At 32.6% G+C, this 13763-nt stretch overlaps 1 protein-coding gene across 1 annotated transcript in view; it reads left to right on the top strand.

The window, feature by feature from the left end:
• Positions 1–13763, top strand: part of CFAP47 (cilia and flagella associated protein 47) — a gene marked incomplete at its 3' end in the record, with an annotated part of 348750 nt that overhangs the window by 28771 nt on the left and 306216 nt on the right. Inside the window, exons 5-11 of the mRNA XM_039855224.1 lie at positions 696–885; positions 1615–1828; positions 5400–5555; positions 6240–6426; positions 6526–6622; positions 11684–11900; positions 12204–12445. Coding sequence (XP_039711158.1) covers positions 696–885; positions 1615–1828; positions 5400–5555; positions 6240–6426; positions 6526–6622; positions 11684–11900; positions 12204–12445 — 1303 coding nt within the window. The remainder of the gene's footprint in view (positions 1–695; positions 886–1614; positions 1829–5399; positions 5556–6239; positions 6427–6525; positions 6623–11683; positions 11901–12203; positions 12446–13763) is intronic.

The raw sequence follows: 13763 nt of genomic DNA, 5'->3' as shown, positions 1-13763 counted from the left end.
AAATAAATACTCTTTGTATTTCTGCAAACTTTTTGGTAATTTTTAAATATCTAAAAAGTTGATTTTGACATTTATTCCAGTGGTCTTTTTCTGTTTGTAGAGGCATAGATTTCTAGAGGTCCTTCATCTGCCGTTCAGAAGTGCTCTAGTACCATTGTTATTAATTTTTTAAAATAATTGTCCAATAATATGTATCATAAAGTTTGGTCAATACTGTATATGATATTTCTAAAGTACTTTTATCACCATGATGAACTAGCTCTCCTTAAAATTTTATAAATATTTTTGTGGATTTGCCTTTTATGTTTTTCTAATAGTACAATATTGTTTTCTAAATCCATTTGGACTACTGTAATAGAATATCATAGACTGCATAGTTTATAAACAACAGAAATTTATTCCTCACGGTTCTGGACGCTGAAAGTCCCAGATCAGAGTGCCACCATGGCCAGGCAAGGGCCCAATTCCTGGTTGCAGACCATGTATTCTCACATGGTGGAGAGGCCTAGGGAGCTCTGCGGAGACTCTTTTATAAGAGCACTAATTCCATTCAGGAGGGCTTTGTTCTCATGACCTAATCACATCCCAAAGGCCCCATCTCCCAATTCCATCATGCTGTGCTTAGGTTTAAACAGATGCATTTTGGGGGTTCACATTTAGCCTGTAACAACTGGTTACTTTTCTTCTTTTTTTAGAATGTGGTGTGTTCATTCATTCCACATCAAGTTGGAGTCTTTAAAGTGAAGCAATTCATAGAGATTATTGGCCCAGTGGCAGATGAAAATTTTCGGTCTTTATCGCTGAAACCTTTTCATCAAATACATTTAGTTTTCAACAGTGTCTGCAAACCTTCTGCCAAGAAAGTTACGATGAAAATTAATCCTGGTAAGCTATCGTGAATGCTTGCCTTTTTTATTTTTTAAAGATAATGTAGGATTATCTTAATATGTTAATTACTTAGCTATATATATCAAATGTGGTCTAATCTAGTGATTCTTATCATTCGAATGCCTCAAAATCACCTAGAAATTCTGTTAAAATAGATATCACTGGTCTACATCCTAGCACTGATTATTAAGTAGGTCTTTGTAGGAGCCCAAAGATTTGTATTTCAACATGTTCCCAGTAGATACTGATACCGCCATTTGAATACACTGGTTCAGTGATCTATAAAATTTATTTAATATTTTAATGGTTTTTCTATTTTATCTTTCTACTTTTTTGTTCGATTCCATAATAGAAATAGGTTTTAACCATTTCATGGATTTTCTTGTTGTTGCTATTTCTTCTAACTCTCGATTATCTTTTTATACATTGAACCATATGAAATTGCTGATATTCAACTCTCTTTAACCTATAAACATTTGTTTTATATAGGCCAACCCAACCCTTCAAGTTATTATGTTTATTTTTTATACATGTATTATTTTGCATTAAATTGTTTTGTGAAGGTCCATTTATTAAATGAATTATTTGTATTTCTGAATGTATTTGTCTACGGATTTAGCTTTAATTTAGAACCAATGGTCTAGTGTATTAAGTAACTTATGGATGTCATTTGGAAAACTAAAATTCAAAAAAAACATTTAAACTTAATATCCAATTCTATAAAAGGTATATCCCCTTTCGTCTGTAATCCTACGGGACAGTTTGTGGTTAAAGATTTGGCAAAATATGAGGAATATGCACCTGTTGCAATGCTTCAGTCAGCCATGACAACCATTCACAATCAGTGCTCAAATAAAGAGGCAGTGAAGCATGCGCTGATAGCTTTTCCCAATGACCGAGCTGCAAGTATTAGGCCTGGACACCCGGATAAACATTTCAGGTAACATGCAGAGGTCTTATCAGATTCCTCTATAACAAACTAATAATGGTAATAATAATAATGATAATAATAGTCATAACATTTATTTTCTCTCTTTTTTTTTTTACATTAGAGGAGATGTTTATTGAATGCTACTGTATTGCTTTATCTAATTTCTCATCACTTCTACTGTGTACTTGTCAGGAAATGACGGGTTTACCAAATGGTTCTTAAAATATGCTGTAGACAAGTATAGAATAATAATAAAATAATCACTTTTGGAAAAGTATCAAGTTCTCACAGTGGTCATGTTCATTAAGTATGGCTGAGAGCTTGAATTTTATCTAAGATTAAAAAAATTTAAAATTTCGAAAAATCAGTCATTTTTATCATCGTCATCATCATCATCTTTGTTCCATCCCCTCAAAGATTTCCAATACCTTTCTCAAATTGAACTAAACCTCCCCAATTAGGATCATAAGTGATGTTAAACCTCAATTTTAATTTATCCAAACCTCAAAGCAATTACTACTTTGCACAACGCTTAGGGAGAAGAAACCCAAGCATGTTGACATATTTATCTGGGCCGTTAGATCAGGAATAGTTTTTATATTTGAAACTAAAACGGATTAATTTTCTGCCTGCTTATGTGCTACTAGTAGACTACCTAAACTTGACAATGTCCCTCCCTAGATTTTTCTCTGCTTATCTCTACCTTTCGTGAGTCATTAAGCTCAATTAATTTTACAGCCATTTTCTTACAATACCATTTGATTTTTAGGCCATAATTGTTTTATTATCCACAATTGGAAAATTCTGGGATTTTATATAAGTCTGTCTTATTATTTTATTTTACTATTCCATCCACATCAGCTTTTCTCTCTCTTTTTTATTTGACAAGTACCAGTAAACACAGAAGCATAAAGATCACTCAGACTCCATTTTAAATAATTACATAGTATAAAAAAGGAAAACACATCCCTTCCTCTGGCTCCTTACACTCCACCTCATCCTACAGAGGTAGCTGCAGGAAACAATTATTTTCATTTTTCAATTATAGTTGACATTCAGTATTATTTTATATTAGTTTCAGGTATACAGCATAGTGATTAGTCATTTATATAATTTACAAAGTGATTCCCCCAATTAGTGCTCACCTGGCACTATAAATAGTTATTACAATATTAGTGACTATATTTCATATGCTATACTTTACATCCCTGTGACTATTTGTAACTACCAGTTTGTATTTAATCCCTTCCCCTTTTTCACCCAGCCCCTCGCCTCCCACCCCTTCCCATCTGGCAACCATCAGTTTGTTCTCTGTATCTGTGAGTCTGTTTCTGGTTTTTTTTTTCTTTCATTTATTTTTATTCTTAGATGCCACATATAAGTGAGATTATATGGTATTTGTCTTTCTCTGTCTCATTTAACTTAGCATAATACCCTCTAGGTTCATCCATGTTGTTGCAAATGGTACGATTTCATTTTTATGACCGAGTAATATTCCATTGTAGGAAACAATTTTTTAACGTGTCTTTTAAAATTCTTCCCTATGCCTAGACAAATATATCTACATATACTGTTAATTTAATGTTAATATTTTCTGTCTAAATCAATATTAATCAGATGATATAATAATGCCACAAATTTTTTGAAGAAAACTAAGTATTTCCTATTTATACGATGGCCATAATTGCCATAATTATTTTTTTCAAGTTACTCTTTCTCATACTAATAGAAATACAAAATTTAGTCCAGTTAGTTCCTGGATAGCAATTAGTAATTTTAGATAATGAAATTTTTCAGTGTATTAAGTTGTTGGTAATTATTATTGTTATTTTTTAATGCATTTTACCTTTTCACATTTTGAGAAAATAAAATAAGAATTTTTGTCCAGTTTTTCTTTACTGCAGTGCATCCTGTGTTTAGAACAATGTCAGGCATATAGTAGGCACTCAGTAAATATTTTTTTAATAAATAAATGAGGAAAAATATTTTATTTACATAGTAATTTTCGTCCCCTGTACTTTGCACATTAAAAAAAATCATCTACTCAAAGCTCCAGAGGTATTGCCTGAAGTTTATTCTTTAAGGAGCTGATAAGCATTTAGATATGTTAATAGCCAGTTCTTTGTCACTTTAGGCATTTGCAATAGTGTATTCCCTGTGGATAAAAAGAGACTACTGTACTTCTTTCCAAGTCCCTCCTTTTCTTCTTGTTATAGACAGAGGCACCTTAGATAAAGAAATTATTTCTAGGTCCCAAAGGTGGTTAGGGTTCCTGGAACCTGAGGGGAAATTTAAATATCAACTATCTTTGAATAACAAAGATTTGTTTTTCCCTAATTGCTTCATTTTCTTAAAGACTTTAATTGAGTTAAAGCTATCTTACTGTAACCATCAAGGACTTGTTAAAAACATGGAGAAATGTGAGGTTAAATTTCATGACTGTATGACTATTGTAGTTCCTCCATATCCAAAGGGGACATGTTCTGAGACACCCAGTGGATGCCTGAAACCACGGATAGCACCAAACTCTATATACTGTTTTTTCCTATACATACATACCTATGATAAAGTTTAATTTATAAATTAGGTACAGTAAAAGATTAATAACAATAACTAATAATAGAACAGTTATAACAATATGCTGTAATAAAAGTTATGTGAATATGATTTCTCCCTCCCACCCCCACTCCCATAACTGATCTGATAACCAAGAAGGTTACTAAGTGACCGACAGGCAGGGAGTACACACAGCATGGATACAAAGGGTTAATTAACTTCCATGACAGGATGGAGTTGGGATAGTGTGAGGTTTCATAGTGCTACTCAGAACAACCCGAAATTTGAAATTTATGAAGTGTTTATTACTGGAATTTTCCATTTAATATTTTCAGACCATGGTTGAATGTGAGTAAATGAAACTGTGGAAAGTGAAACCGCGGATAAGGGCAGACTACTATAATAGGTTCATACTTATTAGTTATTTATTGAGGGTGAGAATCTTGATTAATCAAATTTGCTGAAGATTGAAATAGATCAAGAACTGAAGATGTGAATAATTGTATTTTTTTTATGAAAAATATATGGTAGATAAAAAGGAAGATCATGAACTCAGTGAATATGGGATATAAAGTAATTTGCAGTTCTTTTATGGATTATTTTCTTTATAGATTTATTGTTGATGGTTATTTCAGAAGCTCTGAGATATTAAGAAAGTAGCATGTTTAACAAAATAATTCATTATTGTATATATATATATATATATATATATATAATTTTTTTTTCTAATTTTGAGCACAGTGATCAAAAAGCAATTAACTTTTAGGAAGAGTGGATTTAGGATAGATACCATTACATCCCGATGACCTTAGGCATTTTCTCTGATTCTGTTAAGAAGGAAACTAGATATCACTCTAGTTCTCTATGTAATAATGTCTTGGTATATGAGAGGACATGAGGGAAAGGACTGGAATCTCCCCTGTTCACCATTCTATACCCAATCCCTGGCATAGGTGGCACTCAATAAATACTGATCAAATAAATGCATACATGTAAATGTTAACATGACTTGCTCATATTGTAGGACGATTTTCACAAATATTCCAAGATATAACTATGTGGATCCTGATTTTGCATATACTAATTCTGAAAAATTAAAAATGAAAGCACATGAAGATTGTTATGCAAGATACATTAAAGATTTAAGAAATGCGCGCCTGCAGAGAAAAAAAGCAGAGATGTAAGGTTCACTTCCTGAAACAATACAAAATAGATAATGGTGCCTCTAGAGCCAGAATTGTTTATTTACTCCTTAGTTTCTTTTTAGTGATTGAAGTTACTTTTTCATATATGAAAATAGTAAAACTTTGAAATACTTTTACTGCAATTATTTACTTTCTTACCTTTGATTCGAGAATGTCTTAGGTGGGTTTACCCAGCAGCAGATCCTAAGACAGGGTTGCCAGCACATGTGATTTTTGGACAGTGTTCTTTTAGGAGAAACCTGTACAAGATTAGAGAAGCAGGATAGGGAATGGGGGAAACTGAGAAATGATGTATTTTATATAAAATTAACTCTCAGCCTGATGCCTAGAGTCTCTTGAGCATAAATGATATCACGTAGTTGTTTCAGCCTGAGCCAAAGACACTTGTCTTTTGTGCTTCATGTTAGTCATTGACTGTTCTTGGGTGTGGTGGGGTAGACATAACTTCTTTGGGGACGTGTTTGAGAATGGGGTCTCCTCAGCAGAAGGCAATTTTATGCAGATTAGGGATCAGTCTGCTTAAGCAGATCTCACTGGGGCAGCAGCAGCATGCACAATGGGGCTTACAGATTTTTTTGGGGTTTACAGATGTTTTTGGGTTTATAGATATATTTTGCAAAAGATTTGGCATTAATTAGTTATTATTATGATTTCCATAGTTTAGGCAAATATGTATATGACGATAAAGACATAGGATTACAGCCAGCATCAGGTCTAAAGTCACCCTCGCTCTCAGAATCGGAAGTAGAAGAAAACCTATCTTCAGTAGGATGTAAGATCAATCCTTACCAACTGCTAAGTACCAGGAATATGGAATCCAAGGAGGCAAGGGCTCTGGGAAGAAAGGCATGTATAGTATTTTACATTTGACCATGCCATGAGAATTCTTAAATTACTTTTGCTAATATCAAACAATTCATTTTGGAATAATGTGATTTTTCACAGGTTCTCAAAGGACTTAAATCGAACCCATCTACACCTCATGAAAAACATGATTGCAGCTTAATTTTGACACCAAAACAGATTCATCAAGTAATTGTTGGTAAGAATTTGTGAAAACCTACTAATGTCTTTTTAACAGATTTATTGAAGTATAATTTATATTCCATAAAATTCACCAGTTTAAAATTATGCAAATCAATTAATTTTAGTAAATTTACCAGATTATGTAATCAACATAATTCAATTTTAGAAAGCTGCTATCACCCTCATAACCATAGGCAGTTACTCCCTATTCCCACCCGTAGCCCCAGATAACCATTAGTCAACTTTCTTATCTTATAGGTTTGCCTATTCTGAACATTTTGCATGAAAGGAATCATAAAATATGTGTTATCTCTTATATTGTTTCTTTTACTTAGGTAATGTTTTTGAAGTTCATCCGTGTGGTAGTAGGTATAAATATCTTGTTCCTTTTTATATCTAAAGAGTATTTAATTTTATGGGAATACCACATTTTGTCTATCCATTTACCAGTTGATGGACATTGAGCTGTTTCCAGTTTGAGGCTATTGTGAATAATTCTGCTATAAACATTCACATATAATTCTTTGAGTAAACATGTTTTCTTTTGTTTAGATTCCTAGGAATAGAATTGATGGATTTTATGGAAAATTTTTGTCTAACTTTTAAAGAAACTGCCAAAAATTTTCCCAAGCGACTGTACCAAGTTACAGTCCCAGCAACAATATAAGAGAGTTACAATTTTACATTTTTATCAGATATATGATTTCCAAATATTTTCTTTAAATCTGTGGCTTTTTTTCATTTTCTCAATAATATTTAAAGTACAAAAGTTATTAATTTAAATGTAAATGAATTTATCAAAAATTTTTTTTATGGATTATATTTTTGATACTATGCCCAAGAAATCTTTAGCTAACTCAAGGTCACAAATAGTTTTCCTGTTTTCTTTTAAAATTTTAATAATTTTTAAACCTTATATTTAAGGCTAAAATTCTTTTTGAGTTAGTGTTTGTTATGGTGTGAGTTGAGAGTCTAAATTAATATTATTGTATGTGGATATTCATGTGTCCCAGAACCATTTATTGAAAATACTATCATTTCTTATTTAATTGTCTCAGTACTTTTGTTGATAATCAATTGACCATATATGTCAGGGTTTATTTCTAGAGTCTCAATTCTGTTCCATTCATCTGTATATCTATCCCTTTGTCTTTGATACTGTAGCTTTATGGTAAGTTTTTGCTCTTCCTTTTTGAGATTGCTTTGGCTATTCTGGGTATAAATAAGATCTTATTAAGACCCATATTGTCTTTCTTGTTCCTGGATATCTGTCTTAATATTTCTGGCTCCTTTGTCTTTTCCTTGTCCTAACCAACATTGAAATCTTAGGCTGTGATGTCGACCTTCTCTGAATGTTTGCCATTAAGATCATTATTATTCTGACGACACCTCTAGGCATGAGTTAAGAAGCAAGTGACAACTCTTTAACCTTGCAGAGGTGTTGTACTATATCCCTCCCTAGGTCACTTTCACCAAGGATGATTACAGTTAAAGAAATAGTAGCTTTATTGGTCTGAAAATAGAGTTGCATTTCATTCTAGAGAGGGTTAGGGTGATCTTGAGGGAGATGCGAGCAGAGGGTGATTAATAGATATAGACATGCCAATTCTCTACCTAGGTAGAACCCAGCACACAAAACACCAAATACCAACTCTGATATTATCCAGAAGAAAGGTAACATCCAAAGAGATACAAGATCAGAGGGAAAGCAGTGGGAGGTGATTAAATATCATTTAGTATGCCTCTGTTTTGTGCCAGGCATGTGATATGTACTGGGTTTTATAGCTCCAGGAATTTACCTTTTATTATTAGGTGTTAAATGCTCTGCATTTTCCATATTGGTGACCAGGTAGTTAGATAAGCATTTCTATACAAATGCAAAAGGAATAAAGGTAGAAGACAGTGTCCAGTGCCTCTTCTACAACTCCTCCACTAACTTCTCTTCCTTATTCACCTAGTATTTTGGGCATTTTAAAAAACAACTCTCTGCAGAGAGGGCCCTGTGTTTATAAGGTCAGCAACTCTAATGATGAGAATTTTGGATCAGTTGGAGGAAGCATGTACAAAGGAGGCAGTTTATGAAAGGGACAGGAGAGTGTAGGGGAGGAAAATTTTTCCTTCTACCCCTCTAGTTTCTTTGACTGGTTTAATCAAATTGACATGACAGACTAACAGGAGAAAAACATTTAATTTCGTACATACGAGAATCTCATAAAAAAATAGGAAACCCAAGAGCAATTTCACAGTTGCGTTTTATATACCATCTTGAACTAAGGAATAGGATAGGGACTATGGTCGGGGATTCAAAGGGAAGGAGGGCAATTTCTAGGACAAGAAGAGCAGATATTCTGTTATTGGATGTTTACCCTGCAGTACAGATAGGTCGTTCAAATAAAAGTTATCTCTAGTAGTAGCTATTTCTTGGATCCAGGCTCCCTACATAAAGTCTTTTAGGTAGGTAAGGAAGAGGTAAACATTTTTCTTGGGTTTGCTGGGTCTTGATTTTTTTCAGCTTAAAATAATCCACATGCCAAAGTGGCACATTTTGGGGCCACATTGTCATTTTCACACATTATAGGTGCTTTTCTTGAGTCTCTACACAGTATAGGGACTGGTACTACCAAAGGAGATTGTAGTTGCAGAAAATTTTCTGCTATATTTATAATATTTTTTAAAATTGAAGTGACTGTCAAGAGACACAATAGAAATCTTGGAGATCAATTGAATCAATTAGTGAAAACTATTATAGGAATCTGGGTTACATTGGAAATTGTGCAAAGTGTCGTTTGCTTCATCAGCAGATGTCCAGTCATTTTGGTTTGAAGCTACCATTTATTGTGCATATTATAAGCCAGGTATTGTGTTGAACAATTTACAAACATGATCTCATTTAATCCTTTAAATGACACAAATAATTTATGAGGTAACTACTTTTATTTCCATTTTAGAGATGAGTGAAGTGAAGCCCAGAGAAGTAAAACACCTTGATGAAGTTGCTCAGCTATTTAGTGGGAGTGAGTGAATTTGAAATTAGGTTTCTCTAGCCATATTTTCTATCTTGATTTTTCTTTCCTTTCCTCTTTCACAATCTATATTTTTCTATACGATATAGATCTATAGCTTTTTTTTGATAACTTCCTTCTTTGCCTCATAGTTTTGTTAAATCATAATATAGAGTTTTGCATTTGTTTTCGTAAAATACATTGGTCTGCAGTTTTGGAATAGGAGGACAAAGTAGGGATAAAACACTACCTGATTCAAGATTTATTTTAAAGCTACAGTAAGCAAAACCGTGTGGTACTGGCATATAGACACATAGACCAGTGAAACATAAGTAAGTGTTCAGAAATAGACCTACACATATTGGACAACTGAATTTTGACAAAGGTACAAAAGCAGAAAGATATTTCAATAATTAATGGAAACATATGAGCACCTAAAAAAAAAAAAAAAAAAAAAAAAAAAAAAAAAAAGTGGAATTTGTATCTATATCTTACATCATACCAAAATTAAATCAAAATAGATCATAAGCCATGCGCTTCCTTGTAGAAAGAAACATAGGAAAAAACATCCATGATCATAGGAAAACAAAAATGTCTTAGATATGACATAAAAAACACCATCTATAAAAAGACAAATGGATTTGGAATTGATCAACTTTACATACTCTGCTTTTCAAAAGATATTGATAAAAGGATAAAACGAAGCCATAGACTGAGAGAAAATATTTGCAAATTATATATCTGATGAAGGAATTGCAACCAGAATGTATATAAAACTTTTGAGACTAAATTTAAGAAAACAAACAACCCAATTAAAAACAGGCAAAGGATTTGATGGATAGTTCATTAACGAAGATCTATAGCTGACATATAAGCATGGGGAAAGATGCACAACGTTGTTAGTTTTTAGGGAAACACAAAATAAAACCACAATGAGATCAATCTATTAAAATGGCTAAAGTTAAAAAAAAAAACAAAACAAAACCCAAAACAACTCACCATTTCCATTGTTGTCGGAGATGTGAGGGCACTGGGACTTTTATATACTTCTAGTGGGAATGTGAAATTATGTAGCCACTTTAAAACAGATTGCCAGTTTCTTATACATTTAAACATACATCTATCATATGATCCATCAATTCCACTCTTAGATATTTATCCTCCCCAAAAAAGTATATGTTCGAACAAATATTCGTGCACAAATGTTTTAGCACCTTTAATTGTAGTGGCCAATACCTGGAAACAATTCAAAGGGTGAATAGACAAACAGTCACCTATAATGGACTACTACTTAGTAATATAAAGGAATACAGTATTGACACATGAAACAACTTGAATGAATCTCCAGGGAATTTGCTGAGTCAAAGAATTAAAGAAAAATTTTAGAAAATGCAAACGGATCTACAGTGACATAAGGCAGATGGGTGGTTGTCTGGGTAGAGAATATGGAGGATGGTGGGAGGGGGAGACTGTACAGGGGCACAAGAAAACTTTTTGAAGTGATAGATGTTCACTCTTTTCATTGTGGTGATTTTTTTTTACAGGGATAGACATGTCAACACTTCTGAAATTCTGTACCTATAAACATGTATAGTTTACTGTATATCAGTTATAATTAAATCAAACTGTTAAGACAGGATAAGATATAACTATTTATATTGTTATGATATAAAAACTTTAGGCATTTAAAGGGGAAAACTTAAGCAATTAGTCACAAGAAAATTACCAATTTTTGTAAATTCCGGATAAGTGAACATAAATGTCTTGATGGGAGTAGAGAGGATATTGGAGTATGAAAATACATGTACTAAGATGATATAAGTGCTAATAATTTTGTCACATATTTTCCCCACAAAATCAGAATGTAATTATATTGAATTTTAGCCAATAATCTCCACACATCAAATTATGGACATTTAGATAAAAACTTGATTAATAATTTCTGATATTTATTATAATAAAAGTTTTTCAAAGTACCATTTTTTTATAAATTAATTGATCAAATTATTGTATAAAAACTTTAAAAAAATGAACAAATTACCAACATTAAACTTAATAACTTTTCATTTTTTTAGGGCCCTCTGTTCTTAATTTTGGTGATATTTGTGTGAACTCTACAAATACTCAACCATTACATGTCATTAATATGCTACCTATGTATATTTGGATCCGGTTAAATATTAATTTGGAAGAGCTTCGAAAAACCAACCAATTTTCATATGTGATTCCACCTACAGCCAGTACTTACATTTCAATTGTATTTCAATCTCCCAACGCTGGAAAATTTTGGAAGTAGGATTTATTTTCAAATTTCTATTTGCTAGAATCGAAGTGTCCTTTGTAGAATATGTTTTTATTTTCTCCAATAATTATAGTATATATTATATTTGATCCCAAAATATGGAAACTATATGTGTCTCAATTTGTAGATTTATAGACTCATATTTCAGTCACAGTCTTTCATAATTTTTGATATTTTCTTTACTGAGAATCATGGATATTAGTCAATAGTATATGCATTTTTACGTGTAACTTAATTCTGTAATTGCAAATAGTTATTATCAGTTAAATTTGGATGCCTTTGCTGTGTTACAGGTCTTTCACCTTTACAGTGAACAATATACCTGGTGGGCACATCCTAGTGATGGCGGCTGTCATGCCAGTAAGACTTGTGCTGTCTTCCAATGAACTAGTACTGAAACCTCATGGCTTCTTGATGAAAACATGTTTTAGGGAGACAGTTAGGTTGAATAATCATCAGAATTATTTTGTCCACTTTGAATGGCAGCCAGTAAACACAAGCAGAGGGATAGCATTTTCCATTCGTCCAATTCGAGGTAATAGTTTATTTGTTTGATTTAGACATTTATTTATTGATGTATTTAGGCATTAATCATTTATTGAGTGTGTACTGTGTAATGGTGCTAAGCATATAGAAGTAAATCAGATATGGTCATGTGGGCATTTGTGTTTACGTATATAAATTAGATTTAAAAATATGGATCCTGTATTAGGATTCTCCAGAGAAATAGAAACAATAGGAAAAAAAATACACACACACACACAGAGTTTAAAGAATTGGTTCATACGATTATGTGGGCTGACAAGTTTGAAATCTGCAGGGCAAGCTGGCAGGCTGGCAGGCTGGAGACTCAGGGGAGAATTTTTGTTGTAGTTTTAAATCTAAAGGGACCTCAGTCTTTTAAGACATTCAACTTATTGGATGAGGCCCACCCACATTGTAGAAGGTAATTTGCTTTACTCAGAGTCTACTGATTTAAATGTTAATCATATCTAAAAAATACCTTCACAGCACCATCTGGACTGATGTTTGCCCAAACAACTTGGTACCCATAGCCTGTCTAAGTTGACAAATAAAATCACAGATACTGATGAACTCAGTATTTTTTTGTTTAGTATTATTTTGATAACGATGATAAGATATGATTATGAATGACCTAACGTTTTGTTAGATTGTGACTTATTTTAGAAGGATCCATAAATTCTTTACAGTCAATATTTAATACAGGTAATAAAATCTAAGGGATTTTTTAATTAATAGAAAAATAATCTCAGAGTTACCATTTTTGATGGTTCCTTATATTTGTTAACTATCCTCTTAACATTGCTTCTGCCATTCCCTGGAATCAATAATTCCACATAATGGACCTGTTACAAAACTGAGCCTTGGTAACTGCTAAACTGTCATTTATCTAGTAGCCTGTCAGATTTGACAAATGTCATTGTGCTATGCCGTGAGGATCTCTGAGGACACAAGCTATCATTTAAAGAAATAAAATGGCAAGTTAGAAGCTGAATGATCAGTATCTTCATTTTATGTACATGTCATGACTTTGCAGTTAGATGGAAAGATCTGGATCCTTGGATCTGCAGTGACTCACATAGTGCTTTATAACTAGCTGAAGTCCAATTCTGCCTGAGTGGAATTTAAAACAAATTTTGGAGTCAGACCTGGTTTCAAAACTAGCCATAGTTTTTCACTAGCTTTGAGATCTTGAGAAAAGCACTCTGTAAGCACTAGTTTCCTTATCTGTAATGACTTGCAAAGAATAAGTGTCACATAAATAAATAACTATTTGATTAGGAAAATTTGCTAATTCTGTTTGGACTTTTTTTTTTTTTTTGCCTCAAAGT

This window comes from Pteropus medius, unplaced genomic scaffold, assembly GCF_902729225.1.
Source record: "Pteropus medius unplaced genomic scaffold, Ma_sr-lr_union100, whole genome shotgun sequence".
NCBI classification, from domain to species: domain Eukaryota; kingdom Metazoa; phylum Chordata; class Mammalia; order Chiroptera; family Pteropodidae; genus Pteropus; species Pteropus medius.
This window is presented reverse-complemented; position numbering and strand designations above follow the sequence as displayed.